The sequence below is a fragment of the Lonchura striata genome, chromosome Z (assembly GCF_046129695.1).
Source record: "Lonchura striata isolate bLonStr1 chromosome Z, bLonStr1.mat, whole genome shotgun sequence".
In the NCBI taxonomy this organism is placed as follows: Eukaryota; Metazoa; Chordata; class Aves; order Passeriformes; family Estrildidae; genus Lonchura; species Lonchura striata.
Window position 1 is genome coordinate 18,413,201 of NC_134642.1, and position 22,133 is coordinate 18,435,333.

The 22,133-nt window shown below is 38.1% G+C and overlaps 1 protein-coding gene across 44 annotated transcripts in view; it reads right to left on the reverse strand.

Moving 5' to 3' along the window:
- Window positions 1-22,133, reverse strand: part of PTPRD (protein tyrosine phosphatase receptor type D) — a 1,155,761-nt gene that overhangs the window by 55,011 nt on the left and 1,078,617 nt on the right. For all 44 annotated transcript variants that reach the window (XM_077790475.1, XM_077790477.1, XM_031507373.2 and 41 more), the window contains one exon: window positions 9,749-9,872. In XM_077790475.1, the coding sequence (XP_077646601.1) occupies window positions 9,749-9,872 (124 nt within the window). The remainder of the gene's footprint in view (window positions 1-9,748; window positions 9,873-22,133) is intronic.

The following is a 22,133-nucleotide window of genomic DNA, read 5'->3' on the forward strand; positions in this document are numbered from 1 at the left end:
TAGGTCTACCTCTTTAAAATAGACTGCTCCTGTTTACCTACAATTTTAATAGTTTCAACACTCATTCAGGGTAAGCCCGAATGTTTCATTCCTCTGCTTACTTAGCAGTGAATGAACCCACAGACTAAATGTCATGCTAAATAAGATCCAATATAATATGGAAATTATTCAGATTATGGGTTATTGCAGCTGTAGTCTAGCAAAAAATTATGCCTTCATGCTCGATAAAGTTCAATATATGTTCTTGTTTCATATGTTCAAATCATGCTTAAACTAAAATTTTAATTAGTTTTAACTTTCTGTACAGAATTAGAAGAAAAACCTCACAAAATATTTCAGAGATAGAAAGACCTTGTAACTTCAGGATTACAAGAGAGGCAGAAAATGGCACACCTCAGGCAAGATGCAAGAATGGAGACAGGCAGACTGTCTGACTGATTTGACCTGACTGAAAGTCTCTTCCAGGGGAAAAATAAAACAAAATAAAAAACTTGTTAACCTGCATAGTCTATAGATGAAAAACATGATTTCCCTCCATTAAAGGTAGAAAGTGGAGTTCAAAAGCATCACTTTTGTAGACCTGATGCTGTATTATATGACACTTCTCATTGTGGATATTGGAATTAATGACATAGAAAATAAAACTGCTAGGAACAAGGACGTATTTTCTTCCTTTATCAAGATAATAAAACTTTTTTTTTTCACAAAACAGATGAGAAGGAAGAATGAAGCCAGGAAAAATCTACACCAACTGGATATTATTAACAAAGGAACTGAGAAAGCTGGTAAGAAATGTTTTCTGCATAAATTAGAATTATATTATGATGCCTGGTATCATACTTTGAAGCACGTTATAAATAGAAGCCTGAGGAGAAAATGAAAAACAACACTTTGTAAAGTGGTTAAATGATCTTCTGGGAAAGCTGTCCTCTGGAACTGATAATGCACAAACTCAGTGTGAAAATTAAGCATGAGAACTATTGCAAGCTGTTCCCTAAAGAATAATCTTTACAAATCTTAGCAATCAATACCAGCACCTGATGTAAAAACTCCAGAATGTCTAAAATTGTAAATTCTCCTTCTAGTTGTTAATTTGTATTAAATTTATTGATAAATTATATTTAAATCTATAATTCCTAAATTAAATAAATTCAAATTCTTTAAATTAGAAGGAATAAAAGCTTCCAGATTATACCTTCCTTGATCTAAGATTCAAGAAAGAAAGAATTAAGATTAACAATTACTGATAATTGCATAGTTTTCTTTAAATATAGATTCAAGTGGAAATTTCCACTCTGTTTTTCCACTTTATTTCTGTAAAGTGTACTCAAAAACTTCTGTATGTCCTTTAGCTAGAAAAATTATTTTACAAGGCAAGTCAGCTTCACTTCACCAAACAAGGATATATGTGGGACACGGACATGATAATCCATTTATCACAGGCCCTAAGCAACTATTCATGAATTAACCAATGACTTTTTGGAGAAAAAAAAAAAAAAAAAAAGACAAACAAAAATATGTTGGTCCAACACTTGCACCAAGATTCACATCAAGAATTTATCTCTAGCAGAATACAGTACTCAATAATACTTGATCTGCTGAGATCAAGAGAACATCTTGATTCAGAATGCTCAGCTCCATTGTCTCTCTCTCAAACAGGGATGTTCTCTGTTCTCCATCCATTCTTATAGTCCCTTTAAGTACTGTACCCTTTTCTCACAGAGTCTCTTTTCATCACTGTTTTCATGCATGACCTCAGTTTCACATCCTGCTCCAAAATCCTTAAAGCCCTCTAGGGACAGTGCCTTATCATAAGAGGACTAATGAATTTATTAAAAATAACAAATACAAAACCTGGATATCTGTAAATATCTACAATGACAAAGAATTAAAATTCTTCAAAGACAAGTAAATCTGAATATTAAAATTTTCCTTTCTGAAATTACTTTCTGGCCAGATCCTCATTCTGAGCTGAGAAAACAGAACAATTTTGTGTCAAGTTTAATAGTGCAAAAGCAATCAAATGACAACCAGTCTGACTGCAGTACAATGAAATCCTGCAAACTTTTGTTAGCTGCCATAGCTTGAAGGCAACATACCCACAAGCACAGCAGCAATTGCCATCATTACTTAAATTTGGGTTTCACAGTTAAGAGAGGTCAGTTGTTCTGTAAAAGCATAGGTCAAGAAAGGGACAAAGCAACCAAATTCTGTAATACTGATATGAACTTCATCTAAGTCTTTTGGCTTCAGTGAGATTTACTGTGCCTTTAGGATGGCATACCTGAAGTATAAATTTAGGTTATTCTATGGAGTATAACCTGACTTTTATAAGTTTCATGAAAGCAGAGGCACAGATTCTGCACAAGAAGTCAGTTAAAGACCAACCTCCTGAACCATGATTCTACCATAACTATTTTCTAGTAGCATTTTCAACTGTGGTGATGAATGACCAGAATCTGCAGTCTCTTTATTTAGCCAGACAGGAGTTAAGCACAATGGGCAAGAATCAGATAAGTAGCTCAGCATGAAAGACAATCCACTTTTAAATATCTCAAGAGAACAAAGTTTAGTTTTTAGATAGTAAGTGTGAATGAGCAATGAAATAAAATTAGCCAATGCCACAATTGGCTAAGAACAGAAGAAAAAAATCCCCATGAACTGTATTGCTCTCAATTTATGCTGAGAACTCATGAGCTGAGTTGACAGTACAGCTGACTGCAACATAGACTCAGATCCACAAGGCTAATAATGTAGACCTTAGGAATGATTCACTTGATTTTCTGAGAGAGTTATAATCTTAAGTAACTTTAATTAGACTTCTCATTTCATTCACAAACTTAAATCAAACAGCAGAATTATTTCAAGCCTTTACAAAGGCTGAGTACTGAACAGCCTTTCTATTTAAAATAAATTAAACTATAAAGCTTTGTTTCTGCACTGCTTCCCTAAGACATGTGCTTTTAGTCATGTGCATAAATAGTGTGAAGTAATAGGATTAAATTCTGTCATGCTTGTAAACAAGTTGGAAAAATACCATGATGAACTCAGAGTGTTGATGAAGTTGTACTACTGATTTAAATCAATGTCTAGTGTTTTGAATAATGCCAGACCAAAAACCACAGGCTGGTTGTGCATGTGCAAACAAAACAGTGCAAAAAATCTTATTCATATAAGAGGCATGCACCAAGTTAACTATAAAAGGATGCAGGTCAGGACCTTTGCTATCCTCTCTTTTTCATCTCTTTCTCTTTTGCTTTCTTTGTCACACCACCCAGATCTGCACCATCCACATGGAAGGAACAACGTGGAATCTGGGGCAATATTCTTTGTTCTGTCTCTCTCTTGCTTTGTCTGATCAAACCACAGCTGTCATTCTGTCTCATACTACATACTGAACTTTATTGCAGGAGTGGAGAGACTGTGGACGTGTGCTGTGGCTTGTTAGCCAGCACCTTTAAAGGATTTATTTTAGGAGGTGAGAACTACATAAGTGTACTGTACAAAATTAAGGGCTTGTTAGCCACCACTTTTGTGGAAGCAGATTGTAAGAATTTAGAGGCTTGTAAAACAACAGTCTTTGAGTCTAAATAGTTGTCTTATTGCTGGAATTAAGGCATGTCTACAGTAAAAGCATAAGAAGTCCTGACTTGTGTCTTTGTTCATCCTGGTGAGAACTTACCACGACAACATGCCTCCTACTGTGGCTTCTAACAGTGGCCCTGGTTGGTGATGCCCCCTGGATGCCCCTCTGTGCCCAATGCCCCCCAGGACATGTTTGCCCCTCTGGATGCCCCTTGGTGCCCAGTTCCCCCCAGGACATGTTTGGCCCTCATGAGCTGCTGACTCATGTTCAGCTTGCTCGCCCAGGTCCTTTTCTGCTCTCAAGCACCTGAGAGGTTGCCCTATCTCAGGTGCACTTTCTCTTGTTGAACTTCCTGTGGTTGTTTATTGTTCAGCCCCCTGATTTGTCAAGGAAACTCTGCAGGGCCTCCCTGCCTTTAAGGGAGTCAACAGCTTCCTCAATTTTTATCATTTGCAAGCATGGTTAGTATCCCTTCAAGTCCTGAATCCAAGATGTTGAAGAGCACATAAGCCCTACAGAACCCCACTAATGACAGGTCCCCAGTCTGATGTCATCCCATTTACCATAACCCCTTGTGTCTCACCTGTGAACCAGTTTTCACCCATCACATGATGTATTTATCCAGCTGTATGCTGGACATTTTGTCCAAAAACACATACCATGAGAGAAGGTACTAAAAGCTTTCCTGAAATCCAAAAAAATTGTATCAGCTGGCATTCCTTAATCTGCTTGTCCAATGAACAGGTGCTAGGTACCAGTAACAAGTGTTTATGTGGATGTTTTTATTACATGAAATCTATATAGTTAAGCAAATAATCACATTGAAATGATCTAAGTACAAATCTGTACTTTTAAGAACTCACTGAAATATGAAGCAGCACAAAACCAATGAGGTACTCTAGTAGTGAATATTTCTAAAATGAAGGGTTTTTACAAAGACTGAGGAAAATTCTCTACACATCATCTTAACAAATTTAGGTAAGAAGGAAGAAATGTCAGCAAAAGAAAACCTATAGATAGCTGGATTGTGAAGAGACTGTTAGGAGGACTAGGAGAGTCTGGGGAAAAGGGAAAGGATGAATGATATGGAGTCTCAAAGACAAATGTTGAATTAGAGAGAATTTATGGAAAGAAGACAATGCCAAAAAGGGATAGGCAGAAGATGCATAATTAGGCCTGACAAAGAAAGGGATTGTTTAGAGGACAGAAGAGAAGTATTTGAAAGAAAAGGGTAAAGGTGACAAAAGTGAAATGTAAGTATGCAAACTAAGAACTAAGAGTGTAGAAGATTTGCAGTTAAGATGAGAAATTTGGAAGATCTGCAGGTGAGAAAAGAAATTTGGAAGGTAACCAGCAAAAAGACATGGCAAAAAGGAGGAGCTCCTTTAAGAAAAAAAAACTAAGCATGAATTTGTTTTGTTTTGGTCTAAAAACTGTCTAGTATTAAGTAGTCCAGAATAGAAATAAACAGATTGTTCTGTGCAGGTCCTTAGAGGCATAGGTAGGAGCATTGCATCAGGAAACTATCCACAATATGTGACAGTATGTGCAGATGGCAGTATGTTGCACAATACTACAAAGCAGATATTGAAATCTAACATGATGTCATGGTATGGTGATTATTTTTCTGCTGTCTGAAGCTGGGTTTAGTGATCTCTTTAACACTGAATTACACAGCAGTTAACAGTCAAAGGGATCTTTTATTTAATAGAAATATTAATTTATACTCCAAATTATGCACTCAAAGAGATGACGAGTGCCTCTAATAGTATGAAATGAAATTATATCTGGTTTGATATTTCCTGTAAAATCCAGTTTCAATATGAGTGTTCACATTGAATATGTATCAAATCTTCATTAGTCAGTCAAGACAAAGCCACCAGATGTTTTCTTGAAGATTTTACCAATGGAAAGTATGGCTACATATGCAGGAAAAAATGTTCTGAGTGGATTTTCAGGCCATCAAGAATGGCAGCATTTTATATTAAATATTAACTACAATAACTATTAAGTATCAGTAGGCTCATACATCTAAAACTTGTCTCAGAATTGTTGTCAAGACAGCCACCATAAAGTCTTCATAAAGTCTACTTTATGAAATATACTTCACAGGGCCCCTAACACCATGAAATCACTTCACCCATCTTTCTGTATGCATATTCTGTATGGGTATTTCTGTATCCATCAATAAAATACTTTTGTTTTTTTTTATGGCACTCCAAACTTGTAGGGTGAGGGGCCATTCAGTTCCTATTGTTAGCAGAAGGCAACAAAAATGCAATTTGACAGAGTGCAAATATTTTGTACAGGTCATGACTCTTTGGTTGCAATGCTCCAAACAGTTTCTAAATCTTACAATGATGGTCTGCATAATCAAAGCTGATTTACTGGCAACTGGCTATCAGACAAATAAGAATATTTGCAGCTTCTTGCCTTTTCTTTATTGACCATTTGTATTTCAGTCAGAGCTTTCTAGTGTTAGCAGAATTTTAAAGTCACTAAATTCCCCATTAAAAAAAATACCCTGGTGAAATATGATAGGTATTTTTTTTCTTTTAATAACTGGCATTATGCAAATATATCCACATACAGAAGACTTTTAGTCATTAATATCTCCTAAAAGAATCAGCAAGATATTTTATAATGCAGAATGTTTATCCATTCCTTCCTCACACCCTGAATTTTTACTTTCTTCTTAGAGGTAGAAGATCACAGATGTAGCTGTTTTAACTCAATCTGTTTGTCTTTTAATCAGTAAATTCTCCCTTAAATCCATTTGGATGCAATAAACTTCACTACTTTCTAACCTTCTGTCATTATTCTTTAAAATTCCCAGTGTCCATCTCAGAAACAGCTGAGAACAGTTCAATATGAGATGATTTCAAGTCTTCAATCAGATTTCAAGAACATGGAAACAAAATTTTGCAAAGTAAAATTTTCTTTTCAGGTAGAAAATCAAATTACCACATCCAATCTGAGTTTTCTTTCCAAAGGGAAATTTTATGTAATAAAATTTAAACAGTGATAAGAAAAGTATTTCTGTGAAATGAGTAATTATGTTGTGGAACTCCATACTGTATGTAATTAGAGAGGTCAAGAATTTAGTGGGGATTCAAAACCAGGTTTGAACAGGAATTATGAAGAGTACCAAAAGAAATACTTTGAAATTTTTAGTAAGCCTTGTGTTTCAGGGCTAATGCAATTTTTAACAATTTGATATTATCAATAGTTGGAAAGAAGTCATTTCAAATCTCTGCTAATTGCTTCTCAAGACTTTCTAGTAATCACTCCAAAGAGGCTACAGAGTTCTGTTACTGCACAAAACTGGCCTTGTGTCTCATTCTGAAGTACAAATTACAACATTCCATATTTTTGCAACACTGTTAGGAGGAAAAATGTTCATCAATGTAGGATTACAGTTTGGCAGATGCTTAGTCTTTTCTTCATATATATTTTCTCTTAAACAGTAAGCAGCTGCCTGGGTGTAAAACGGAGCTCTCCTCATTAGAAAGGCACAGTTACTATTCAAACCTCACTAATAATATTAAGTTTCTTGTGGTCACCAAAGAAATGCAGATGAGGTCTATGTGTAGGCATGTACATGTGCATGTAGATACATATATATACCAAATATTCTCCAAACAGTTGTAACAAAATATAATGTAGTCCAAATTTAGGTCCTAATTAAGTTATATAGTAACATAGGTAAAGGAGAATATAATTTTAAGTAATATTCCAAATACTGATTTCCCTGGTGACATGAAAAGAAACAGCTATCAATTGAATAAAGTGCTGGCCAGACTGTGTATTTTTATATGTGAAATATCTACATAAAACCTGAAAGAGAAGTACTTTTTACTAAATGCTAAAACCAATGTATTAAACTTTTGAAGGTATGTTCACAAAATTTCATCTACTAATACAAAATCCCAGGAATAAAAATTTTTAAGGGGATAATTATATACTAAATTATTTCTTTTCAAGACTAAATATCATCTCATAAAAAGGCATTTAATGTTTGATTTATTCACCATATGTTTTTTTCACCATAATCTAAAGACTTGGAAATATTTAAAATCATGCAAACCACCAAATGGGTGAATATTCTATTTGTATTTTCCCATCCAACAATAATATTACAAAAGGTTGTAATACTTTTCCCTGTGTAGAAATTTTAGCCTCATTGTTGTATTTCTTATTTTAAAAAGGAATCAAACATTACAGTTTAACTATATTTTGCCCCCGCTCCTTAAAATACTCAATACTTTCCAGCTACAATGTAAATTTTTTTCTGTATTTTTACTATCCCTTATGTAAAAACATAGTCCAATGTACTGTGTAATTTCATACTTTCAATTACTTTCACTAATATTTTCTGCTTTACCTCTTCAATATTCTCTGAATATATTCATTTTTTTTTTAAAGGTAACCAAATTTCAGGGGACATTTGCATACAGGGAAAAATGGCAGTACAGTTGTCTAATACATAAATTATCAAATAAATTTGTTTGAATTTAATTTTTTTTTTTCTCCTCTCTCCTCCTTTAGAAAACTCTTTTTCCAAACAAAATCCCTAGGAAAACTTGAATCTTCTTTTTGCCAGTTAGACTTATCTTTGAGTTAAGCATTTTGTTCTGAAGAACTTAACATTCACAAACTCTGTCCAGTTATTGTTCCTGACCTATTCAGACCATGTACTTTGACCTCTTGTCTAGACCAGTGGGACAGATAAGGATATATTTATTGAGTTACATCACATATAGTGCTAATTAGCATACCCTCTCTTCAGTGTTGAGACAGGTAGTTCTACCATGTAGAGTCAGGTTTCTACACAGCCATGTTCTTTTACAAGGCAATGTGAAAAATTGTATGTTGCAAAAAATTCTTGTCAGAATTGCTATATGAACCTCAAATGTGGAACAAATATAAGCAAATTATCATATGCAAATTCTTCAAGGTAACAATTAATAATACATTTAATAATAATTAATACAATTATTAATAATAATTAATACAATTGAGAAGCTTTTATCTGTATTATCAAAGCCTATGGTATGCAGCTGCAATGAATGAGGAAAGATCTAAACTTCAGTCATTGGGACTGCCTTTTTCTTCACCAAGAAGCTAATAATAAAGTGGATTACACCAATAAATCTGGTGTCTTTAGGTCTGGAGTAGACAAAGATAAGCAGCTGTTTATAACCATAAATTAAACTAATTGCAGTTTAAGTTATACCATGTTATGACTTGAATACAGATCCCTCTATCTTATGTATTGTATGCAAGTCCTGTTGGAGCTAACTAAAGACAACTCTTATCTTCATTTAAATTGTGTCATTTAAATATATAATTTATTTGATTATAGCCATCATGAATACCTGACTGTTAACAAAATAGAATAAACTGAAACTCTGTCTTGAACCTAGGAAGCAGGTTAATAGTAAGGCAAAATTTGAAAAAAAAAGTCCTCTGAGTGCAAACCACTGTGTCCTGATGCTTGGTAAAACAGACACAACACCTAGGACTGACTACCTGTAACAGTTTGCTTCAGATAAAACTTTGAAGTGTTTATGATTTTGGAAAGCTTTTTAACAAAGCAAGATATAATGAAAAGCTCTTACCAAATCACCCTATCAATCTTTAGTGAGATAGTCTCAAAAATGCCTGCATGTGGGCATCTGTTTAAAAACTGTACTTTAATATTTAGATTGGAAATAAAAATTAAAGTTCTAAGAGAGTTTTTAAAATTTCTCCAGAGAACATGAGGTTGAACTGATTTTTTTCCTATAATAAGGGTTTGCAAAATAAAACTCAATGAGCAAATATCTTGATAATTTCATTCGTCAACAAATGCCTCAATTCAAATATGTTTGTTACATTTGCTTTGTAGGGTTAGTATAAGAAAACAGCAATATTCATTTACTTCAGATAACTCACCGCCATATACACAGGGACCTAATGCATTCAGTGTTACACATGAATGTACATTTTAGTGCAAGTTCATAATACATTACTGACAATAAGCATCAGAAAAGGATTGTCATTACAGAAATTTACTGGAAGCACTTTAACACTTCTTTGTATTACTATATAAAGGTAATGATTGGTAAAATCATTCTAGATTTTAGGATTTAATGAATTTAAATTTAAAGGTCTCCTTACCTTCTATTGCTGAGAGTAGAACACGAGAATGGTCATATGCAATTACATTCGCATATCTATTCTTTGGTTTGTTTACTTCCAGGTTAGAGTGTTCCCATGTGAACTGCTGACCAGGATCAATAGACTTCAAAAGACAAAGAGAAAAAAAGAAAAGGAAACTTTCAGCTAGGGACTACATAATTATTTTATTTATGATAATTATAAACTAAAATTCCATAGTTTGTTTTGGAAATAATTTCCTTTGAAAGAACATTATTACTTCAGGACACATTGTAACATATTAGATCATATTACATTAACCATTTGGTATTTATGCATCTGAAATTTACATAAAGATTTTAAACTACAAGTTTTTAAAATCCAGGGCTTTTTCTTCAGAGAAAGCAAGCTATCCACCCTTTTATCTTGTTACTCATTTTGGAAAGTGAGGGGTTCTAGATTAACAGAAAATGAATAAATATCATAATCTCAAAAACACTGGGATGAAGGGTAATAAATATTTTTGCCTTTAATAGAAAAAACACATGTTAAAAAATTTCCCTGTCCTGTTTACTAAATAAAGTCCAAAGGTTCCTGAAGAAGTTTTTCAGAAGAAATAAACCCATTTCTGTTCTTTCATTTTGATGCCAGGCCAACCCACAGTTCTAGTGCTGCTCAGGAAACTAGCTGCATTTCATCCATAGACAACATAAAGAAACTTGCTTTTCATTTCATTGAGTCATAAATAAGTAAGCAATGCAGGCATATTTGAAATTTTAATGATGTCTTATTCATAAACATAACTAATCTTATTCATAAACAAAACTACATGTTTCCAGGTTTGCTGTTTATTTTCTGTTCCACAGTGGAATTACAGAAGCATTCATCACGCCACTTCATCCTTCACCACTAGGGAAACTTCAGACTCTAGTATTTTTACCTCTATGGCTGAACAATTTATGCAGCAAAATGAATACAAAATAGGTAACAGATGGTACCTGTTTATGCTCACTATGGCAGTGGCTTGTATCAAAGGTCATCTCATACTGAGAAGACATGAATAATCACCTACTGTTTTACTTTCCCTTTCTGTAACATTAGAGACCTTAAAATTGTTTCATCAATATGAATACACAACTATGGCTTGCGGTTTATGCCCTCTGTTGAATCCTAGTAATAAATGGCAGCTCCCAATGACAGCTAGTGGTAAACTATTAAAAAAAAAAAAAAAAAGATGACAGATAAGCCAAGGTAGGGTAGTTCACCTGTAATCTATTAGAGCAGGTATTACCTGACAATGAGCATGTGTGAAATTAGTTAATGTGATTTTCTAGGACTTATCCCTTAGACTGATAATATGGCCAGTCTGAACATTGCTTCATTCTCATGTATCTTTACATATTTTATACAATTCATTTATTTAATATTTTGAGAATGACTTTGCTTCTTTATTGAGATTATTGGAAAAAAAAAATTGCCTGTCTGCCTGATAGAGAAGCATTTGTCTTTGGGAAAACAAATACCTCAGAGAAACAAGTGCCTTATCCTATTAACCAATACCCTAGGCTCAATTAACTTTTATAACAAAACATTATAAAGTCATGCATAACCTAGCTATGGAGAAGTAGAGGAGTGGGATGGCTCAGGTTCTGGCTCACCCTTCACCTGCAGCAAATGAGATAGAGTGCTTGGCAACTCCTTCCTCAAAAGGGAATGAACTGGGACCATTCAGAGGAATGAGGAAGAAATTAAATGTTTGGGATCATAATGAAGGCCATGAAAATTCTACTTATACTTTGGATATGTTTAATTTGAATTCACAGAATTCACAGAATTACTTTGTTGGAAAAGACCTTAAAGATCATAGAGTCCAACCCATGCCCTAATGCCTCAGCTAGACTATGGTACCAAGTGCCACATCCAATCTGTTTTTAAACACATCCAGGGATGGTGACTCTACCACCTCTCCAGGCAGACTATTCCAGAACTTTATCACCCTTTCTGTAAAAATCTTCTTCCCTATATCCAACCTGTATTTCCTTTGACACAGCTTGAGACTGTGTTCACTTGTTCTGTCAGTTGCTGCCCCCACCTGACCACAGCCACCTTTCAGGCAGTTGTACAGAATAATAAGGTCACCTCTGAGTCTCCTTTTCTCCAGGCTAAACAACCCCAGCTCCCTCAGCCGTTCCTCACAGGGTTTGTGTTCCAAGCCCCTCTCCAGCCTTGTTGCCTCCTCTGAATGCACTCAAGGGTCTCAACGTCCTTCCCAAACTGAGGGACCAGAACTGGACACAGCACTCAAGGTGTGGCCTCACTAGTGCTGAGTACAGGGGAAGAATGACCTCCCTGCTCCTGCTGGCCACACCATTCCTAACACAGGCCAGGATGCCCTTGGCCTTCTGGGCCACCAGGGCACACTGCTGGCTCATGTGCAGTCGGCTGCTGACCAGCACCCCCAGGTCCCTTTCTGCCTGGGCAATGTCCAGCCACACCATCCCCAGCCTGCAGGATGTGATTGTGGCCAGAATGCAGGACTTGGCACTTGGATTTATTAAGCTTCAGCCTCTTAGACTCTGCCCATCCATCCAACCATTCCAGGTCTCTCTGCAGAGCCCTTCTTCTTTCCAATAGAGCAACACAAGCTCCCAACTTAGTGTCACCTGCAAATTTACTAATGAAGGACTCAATCCCCTCATCCATGTCATCAATAAAGCCATTGAACAGAGCTGGTCCCAGCACAGAGCCTGAGGGACATCACTGGTGCCTGGCCCCAGCTGGATGCAGCACTGCTCACCAGCACTCTCTGGCCCGGCTATGCAGCCAGTTCTGAACCCAGCACAGAGTGCTCCTGTCCCAGCCGTGGGCTGCAGCTTCCCCAGGAGTGTGCTGTGGGATACAGTGTCAAAGGGCCTGCTTAAGTCCAAATAAACATGCACAGCCTTTTCTGCATCTACCAGGCAGGTCACTTGGTCATAAAAGGAGATCAGGTTGGTCAAACATGACCTATACCTCCTAAACCCATGGGTCTGATACCCTGGCCATCCTGTAAGTGCTGTGTGATGACACTCAGTATAAACTGTTCCATAATCTTACTGGATACAAAGGTCAGGCTGACTGGCCTAAAATTACCAGGGTCTTGCTTCCCACTCTTTTTGTGAATGGGTGTCACACTGGCCAGCTTCCAGTCATCTGGAACCTCACCAGTGAACCAGGACTGCTGGTAAATGATGGAGAGTGGCTTCACAAGCTTATCGGCCAGCTCCCTCATCACCCTGGGATGGATCCCATCTGGTCCCATGGATTTATGAATATCCAAGCACCTCATAAGTTCTCTGACTGCCTCCTCTTGGATAACAGGGGGACCATTCTGCTCCCAGATATCACTGAGCAGCCAAAGAGGACAGTTCTGAGGGCAAGTCTTACTAAAAACTGAGACAAAGAGGGTTTTAAGCACCTATGTCTTTTCCTCATCCATATCAAAGTTTCTTTCTGCATATAATAAAGAATAAAGGTTAGTCTTACTCTTCCTTTTACCCTTAATATATTTATAAAAACATTTTTGTTATCCTTGGCAACAAAAGTCACCATTTTAAGTTCAAACTAAGCTTTAGCCTCCTTATTTTTTTTCTACATATTGTAGCAGTCCTGTTAAATACTACCCGAGAAACTTGATCCTCCTTCCAAATATAATACATCCTTTTTTTCTTCCTGACTTTCTCAAAAACCTCCTTGCCCACCCAGGCTGGACGTTTGCCTTGTCAACTCATCTTTTGGCACACAGGGACAGTGTGTTCCTGTACTCTCAATAACTCCATTCTGAGGCATGCCCACAGTTCCTGAACTTTATTTTTAACGACTGCTTCCCAAGGAACTTTTTGAATAAGTGTCCTGAACAGGCCAAAATCTGCCCTCCAAAAGTCCACTGTAAAAGTCTTACTAATGTCCCTCTTGACTTCACCAAATATTGAGAATTTTATGATTTCATTATCACTATTCCCCAAGCGGCCTCCAACCACCACATCTCCCACCAGCCCATCTCTATTTGCAAATAACACGCCTTACATAGTCCTTCCCCTGTTGGGACAACCAAGCTATGTCAAAACTTTGTCCTCCACAAACTCTAAAAATTTCCTAGACTTCAGCTGTATTGAGGTCCCAACGAATGTCTGGCAAGTTGAAATTGCCAACAAGAACTAGGCCTGATGATTCAGAAACATTCTCTAGCTGTTTATAGAATGAATTGTCCACTGTTTCTTCCTGGTTGGGTGGACCATAACAGACGCAGTAGGATGTCAGCGTTGTTGGCCTTGGCCCCTGTTGCATATAGTGTATATCACATATAGTGATATGTGATGCATGAATTGCATCACTGTATGTGTTACTAACAGTTCAAAAGGCACTCTTCAGTGCATCTCTGAAAGAACCAAGTTTTTTTAAGCTGCTACACAATTTTTGACACCAAACTATTTGGGTTCACTATCTTAGAAATTTGAGTGACTATGATCAACATATCTTAAAATGTCAGTAGGATTAGGAGCTTATTAAGTTAGTATCTAAATAGACTAAGAGATTTGCAAAACTGGTGATGGATTTTTTTGGAAACATATTGTATTTTGTTTGTCTATAAAGGGACAGTGAATTATCCCCCAACTAGTATTCTTCCTCATGCAAAGGTAGACATCACTTCTGTGCTGTGCTTAAATATAAACACAGTGATGTGATGCAAAAGTAGTGCTTCACTATTCTCCAACAAAAATATTACTTTTCTGACTACAAAGTGAAATTCTTACTCATCAATAAAGCAAATGGTACAATTACTATCTAATTTCACTCTGTAAATTTTTTTTGTTCCTTTTTACAATTTAGTTTCATTCTAGTAATGTTCTCCCATACTCTGAGAAAGATCACTGGTAGAATTTTGAAGCATGTATGCACTGTGTAATTTAGAAACCTAAGTATTTTATCTTTACTTCTAAGTGCGATTTATTTCATCAAAGGTGTAGAGAAAGAATTTGAAGTGCATTTCCATCAGTGCTGGGAAAAATACAGTTAGATATATATATATGTATACTATATTTAAGATGAAATATACCTCTTTATAAGCAGGCCAACAAAGCACTTAAATCATGTGACTGGAAAAGTAATAAATCTTCCATCTTTTCCTTTTTGAGTTAATGGGGGTGAATAAGTAAACTTACATAAGTTATTTACAGGTCAAGTTTTCAGAACTTTGGAAAATAATTTTTATGGATTTATCTTAGAATTCTAGTAGTAATATAGAAGATAAACATAGTACAGACAATGCTAATGCTGTATTTGTGCATTAACTTTTAAAATAAAATTGTAACCTGACCAGGAATAACACACATCTGTAATATATCTGACTATCCAGACAGTAATTTTTGAGTGACATATATAGAAACATGCTATCTAAACCACAATCCACTGCCCTAGAATGAAGCACACTACTCTGCATTTTTCTAGACACATAATTGAAGCAGACCATGTGTCTTTTTTAGGTTTTTACCTACACTGCCAAAATAGTCTGGAAATTACTTCACAAAGTAAGATGTCAGGTACACTTTCTCTTCACATAAGAAAACTAGAAAATAACTGAATAAACTGGCTGTCTAACATACTGCTATTTTTGAGCCTGGATTGAAGGACTTTGACTTTAAATCATAAACAGCAAAAGAGAATGTAAAAAATAATGATAAAAAATGGTTGCAAACAGCAAGTTTCAACTGCAGTTTTGCATATACAAAGATGATTTTGCATATGTGTTGAAAATGACGGTCTGAGTTTTTCATCCATTATGAGAACAGCTTCAGCTCTATATTATACCTATTTTTCATGTGAATTTACGGAAAGAAAACTTTAAAATTTAGCTTCAACTGTTCAGTATTCAGTATTATTCTTCCACTTTTCACTCCTGAATGTTTAAGCATTCTAAAGCTACTGTTCAATATCAAGAAAACACCCAAACATACACATCGTATGATGTATGGCCAGATGGTGTAGTTTAGTGATTAATATTTAGGTCTACACACAGACATAGTTAACATAAATTATCAGAAACAGGCAAATGGATTGAACTTTAATCTTTCCTATTTTCCTCACCAATCTGAAGCACTTTGTGGCCATACCATCCTCCCATAAAGCACCATTTTGTCAAAAGAAAGTTAATCTGTATTTCCTCAGATTTAATAGCCACACTGGAACAAAGAGTTGAGTGGTATTGGCAGACGCATTTCAGAAGTGTGAAAGACCAATAACTCATGAATAACAAGTCTGTGCTAACAGTTTTAATGAGTGCTTTAATGCTTTAATGGATGGCACTTTAATAGGATTTCTTGTATTTTTATTCTGAAAGCTTGCCTTCAATAAAGCTGTCATTAATAAAGAAGGGGATTTCTGCGCAGCATAACTGTGTAGTATGGATGCTTTATACAAAAGAAATAAAAATATTTGTAATACTGTTATTTGCCTCTCATACTTTGACAAATCTTTCAGCTTGTGTGTTCTAAATGACTGGCTACTTAAACAAGTATGATCAGTTAGTGGGAAAAGACTTGAGCAATATTTATTATCACAATGCACCGTCCATAAAATAGATCATTGACTAATAATCATCAAAACGTTCTGGTGGTATCCAGACCAGGAGAATTTCAAACAATCCCCCTCCAGTAAACAATGTACCTGCCCACTTACTGCACAGTTTTCCTTTACACCACTTAACAAGAGGTAAATGTTCCTTGATGTAAGTCTTCCAGGGCTAGATCCTGGTTCAGACTAAGGAAGGAAGGAGTATGACCAAATGTCACCCCCCTTGGGGTGAGCTGGCATGTGCCTGCCTGCTCTGGAACAGAGCTCTTCTAAGGGTCACTATGGCAGAAAATTAGAAACTAGCAGTTTTAGGTTTCTGCTGAATGTGGGAATTGATATCTACTGCACAAATTTCACAGGGAAGGGGAAGGAAACATGTCCTGTAAAGCATTTTCTAGCACTGTAGGTGCACTGTTTGTACCTTGAATTAAATCACCAATGATCACTGCTTCACAGAGAAACCTAGAACCAGGTAGGCAAAGTAGAATGAAAAATGGAGAGCCTGCCAATGCAAACAGACTCAGAACTGATGAAGGTACACAGCTATGTGGAGAAATGAAGAGTTTGACCCTCTTTTACTAAAGTCAGCAACTGTGAGGAGAATTTCATAACATAGCTGATGAATCTATAATAGAGTGCCATTGTATTATGCAGGAGACTTGCTAATAGAATGAGATTTACACACTGCATTACCAAAATGTGAATGCTAGATGCATGAACATTAATTCATGATCATGGCAATTTGTCAACTGGAATTTTTTAATTAAGACAGAGACTTTCCCATTATACTGCAAAGGGCATAATTTTCAAGAATATGGGGGGAAACCACCACTAAGACTTCTTTTGAACTTGAATATGAGTTTTCATCCTAGTCCTAAAAACAGTAAAAAATGCTGATGAGACATTTTCTGTTAAGTCTTAAAGGAGGGACCTAATTGTTCAAGAGTAGCAAGAAATACAAAAACCTTTTTTCCAAAAGCTTTTTAGAATTTTCTTAAAAAAAAAAAAAGTATTTTCTTCACAATATCAAGCTAATATTCCTCATGGAATGAAATTATGCAAAACCTGACTCCAGTGGAATAAAACAAGCTATATAAGCATACAACTAAAGAAAATTTAAAGAGGAAAATAAGCATTATTTCAAAACACCCTTGAAAGAGATTATTTATTTCCAAAAGCAATAAAATCCCTAGTTTTTTAAAATTCATAATTTTGGTTTGTATTTATTTACGACCAGTTTAAATATAACCTACCTGCAATTAAAATAGTTTGACCATGATATCATAACCAGTTGTAATGGAAATAATTTTGTGTTGAAAATTGGGGATTACTGTCAACTTCAGGTAGAAAATAAACATCAGGAAGAGACAAATACCTGAATAATGAAAGAAACTTACTTTGTTTAAATATTTTTATGGTTAAAGCATCCTGCTGGTTTGTTTTACATAGTGTATGAAATGCATTAGGTTTTCTAAACTAAACTTTATAATTGTCTCACATGAGACACTATGCTACTTTAAATTTTAAACATGTTTTTCATCATATTTTTAAAGCACTGTACACATTTTTTATTTCAAGGAAAGAGTAAAGGAGTTAAATTTTTAATTGATTTTTCTGTATAAGCCCCCAAAATTATTGCTAATTAGTATTTCTAAAGAGCTCCTGCAAAACTTAATTTTATCTAGAACGACCTAGTTAGTTTGTCCTTGAATAATTTTTATTTCTTCAAGAACACTACTTTTCTCTTTCTAGACATATCACTGCTATTTAAATAACAAGCAAAATGAAACTGATACTTATTACATGTCCTGGGTTGTAAGATAAGCTTGTATTCTATTTGCCATCTGTTGAAGGTTGGGCAGGTTTGTTATCTTTTCCAAGAACCGGTTTTGCTCCTAAGAGGTAATGGTTTGTTAATGGGCCATTGACTGATTCAATGCAGGGCTGGTAATGTAACACCATCCCATTGTGAGATGTTCCACCCAGAGGGGGAAGCCAAGCACTCTTTTATTGGATATAAGGGGGTACCTTTTTGGGGACAGAGCAGCTCTTTACTTTGGGGGATTGCCAGAGAAGCAGCTCTTTTCGGCGGCACTCGCAGCGAAGCAGCCGGAGTGCGCTGAGGCGACGGCGGCGGAGCTCGGAGGCAACCCCGGCGCAGAGGAAGACCGGCCCCACTGACACCAGATCTTCAGAGGAAAACTATACCCTTCAAAAGATCACCACTGCAGCTGCAATTCATCAGTCACTGCAAGAGGAGTAATCATCCCAATCGGACTGCTACTAACACCCCGAATCCTCAGGTTGTGGACTTTTTCACTAGTTTTGTTTGTACCGACTGCATTTGCCTTTTTAAATTGTTATCTAGTTTTCTCCTAGTAAAGAATTGTTACTCCCATTCCCATATCTTTGCCTGAGAGCCCTTTAATTTAAAGATCCTGGTAATTCAGAGGGAGCGGGGTTTGCCTTCTCCATTGCACAGGAGGCTTTGCCCTCTTTCACAGACTCCTGTCTTCTCAAACCAAGACAGATTTTGGCGCATCAATGTGGGGCCTGAGGGCATTGAGAGGGAAAAAGGATTAACAGTTCTTAAGTAATTTGGTTTTGGTTTTTTTGTTGTTGTTGTGTGTAGAAACATCTTAAGCATCACCATGTGGTCTAGTTTACCTTGTTTTGGGTGGCATGTGATCGTAGCTATACTTTTCCCATTTGCAGACCCTTATCTAAAAATGGGTCCTATAACTAAGGCTACGGTGTCTGTTATCAAGTTTGGCTTCTGGGTTAATTGGGTGAGGAATTCATGGATCTTTAATTTCCTCTGGAAGGCAGGTACATGGATTCATAGCTATCACACACTAACTGTATGTTTTTGGGGTTACTTTAATAACAGTACATACTGCGAGGAAATAGCACCTGGGGAAACTTTCTCCCAACCTTTTAACCATTTTTTTGGGTCTGCTCCACCAGTTCTCAAAGGGTTAAGATCCTTTCTAGGTGCTAATGATACCATACAATGGGTAGTGTTGCTGATAGTCCTGTTATATTTAGCATTCAGAGATAAGGGAAGATTAACCTGGATAACTACCCTCACACCTACACCACAGACTCGAGATGCTGCTGCTCCAGAGCCTGACCCTGCCCCACAGCCCACCTCAGAAATGAACCGCCCAGATTGGGTGAGGGTTCTGGTTAAGGAGATACGAGAGATGCTGAAGGAGTGCATTTCCCCAGCTGGTGAGAAACCGGCCCTTTGCCTTGAGGAGGGACAGTCTAATAGTACAGCTGTGGAACCCACAAATGTTACAACTGTCCAGGTTCCAGCTGAACCACAAAGGCAGTCACGGTCAGCAGCAGTTGCCCCGGTAGAAACAAGGAAGTCTAAGGTGAAAGCAGAGCACCCTGCAGATAGGGACAGGAATGGAGGAACCTCACAACCCACAGGGGACCCAGAGATTGCTATCATCACCGAGTCCCTGACGTACGAAAGTTTTCGTAATCTGCATAAAGACATTGTGCGACGAGGGCATGAGGCTTATGCTACCTGGCTACTCCGGGTTTGGGATCTTATGGGTACAGGCGTGCAGCTGGACGGTGGTGAGGCAAGGAACTTGGGACCCTTGACCCAGGACTCGAGTATAAATCAGGTTTTTGTAAGGGAACCAGGGTCCCTTTCTCTCTGGGAGCGGCTCTTAATGAGTGTCAGGGAGAGGTTTGTCCACAGAGAGAGAATGCAGGAGCACCATCATAGAATGTGCTGGAAGACCCTCGAGGAAGGGATCCAACAGCTGAGGGAAGTGGCAGTATTGGAGGTACTCTTTGGGAGGGATGGACGACACAATAATGACCCTGACAAGGTCAGGTGTACGGGACAAATGCTGTAGAGTCTGGCAAATCTTGGGCCATCTCAATACGCCACCTTCATTGCAACAATCAATGCTGACACCCACCGGGAGACAATAGGTTCTGTTGCCAACAAACTTAGGAATTATGAGAGTATGATTAATGGCCCAATGCAGGCTCATATCTCAGCTGTGATTAAGGAGTTTAAAGAGGAGATGAGGGAGGAGAAAAGGAAGGTTAATACAGCACCCGTGAGAGTCACAGGCCCCAGAATCAGTGCCCAACAATCCCCAGCTAGAGAGAGAGGGTACACCCCAAGGGCTAATCTGTGGTTCTTCCTGCGTGACCATGGGGAAGACATGGGGAGGTGGGATGGGAAACCCACTTCTGTCCTGGCAGCACGGGTCCGTCAACTCAAGGAGGGAAACTCTAACCGGGGGAGTTCCACCAAAGTGAAGGTAGCCTCAACCTCCCATGACCAAGCTTGTGGGTACGATCTGTCAGACCCCCTTGAAGGGACCTCTAGTATGTATGCCCAGGAAAGGAATGATAACCAGTGTTAGAGGGGCCCTGTCTCTAGCCAGGGAGAGGCACGGGAAAACCGGATCTTCTGGACAGTGTGGATCCGATGGCCTGGCACATCAGAGCCACAAAAATATGATGCTTTAGTTGATACTGGTGCACAGTGTACTCTGATACCATCGGGACATGTGGGGGCAGAGCCTGTTTCCATTGCTGGTGTGACAGGGGGATCACAACAATTGACTCTGGTGGAAGCTGAGGTGAGCCTGACTGGGAAGGAGTGGAAGAAACACCCTATAGTGACTGGCCCAGATGCTCCGTGTATCCTAGGCATAGACTTCCTCTGGAACGGCTATTACAAAGACCCAAAGGGACTCAGGTGGGCTTTTGGAATAGCCGCTGTAGAGGCAGAAGACATTAGGCAATTGAACGCCTTGCCTGGACTGTCAGAAAACCCCTCTGCAGTAGGACTCCTAAGGGTGGAAGAACAACGCGTGCCAATTGCGACCGACAGTGCACCGTCGGCAGTATCGGACGGATCGAGATGCCGTGATCCCCATCCACAAAATGATTCGGGAGCTGGAGAGCCAAGGGGTGGTCCGCAAAACCCACTCACCCTTCAACAGCCCCATCTGGCCTGTGCGCAAATCTGACAAAGAATGGAGATTGACTGTGGACTATCGTGGCTTAAATGAAGTGACTCCACCGCTGAGCGCTGCTGTACCGGATATGCTGGAACTCCAGTACGAGCTGGAGTCCAAGGCAGTGAAGTGGTATGCCACCATTGATATTGCTAATGCGTTTTTCTCCATTCCTCTGGCAGCAGAATGCAGGCCTCAGTTCGCTTTCACCTGGAGGGGCATGCAGTACACCTGGAAGCGACTGCCCCAGGGGTGGAAACACAGCCCCACCATCTGCCATGGACTGATCCAGGCTGCACTAGAAAAGGGTGAGGCTCCAGAACACCTGCAATACATTGATGACATCATTGTGTGGGGGAGCACAGCGGCAGAAGTGTTTGAAAAAGGTGAGAGGATCATCCAGATACTACTAGAAGCTGGCTTCGCCATCAAGAAGAGCAAAGTCAAGGGACCTGCCCGAGAGATCCAGTTCCTGGGAGTGAAATGGCAGGATGGACGGCGCCAGATTCCCACTGAGGTCATCAACAAGATCACAGCTATGTCCTCACCAACCAGCAAAAAGGAAACACAAGCTTTCCTGGGTGCCATAGGTTTCTGGAGAATGCACATTCCTGAGTATAGCCAAATTGTGAGCCCTCTTTATCTGGTTACCCGAAAGAAGAATGATTTCCACTGGGGCCCTGAGCACCAACAAGCCTTCACCCAGATCAAGCAGGAGATCGCTCATGCTGTAGCCCTTGGCCCAGTCAAGACGGGACCAGAGGTCAAGAATGTGCTCTACTCTGCAGCCGGGA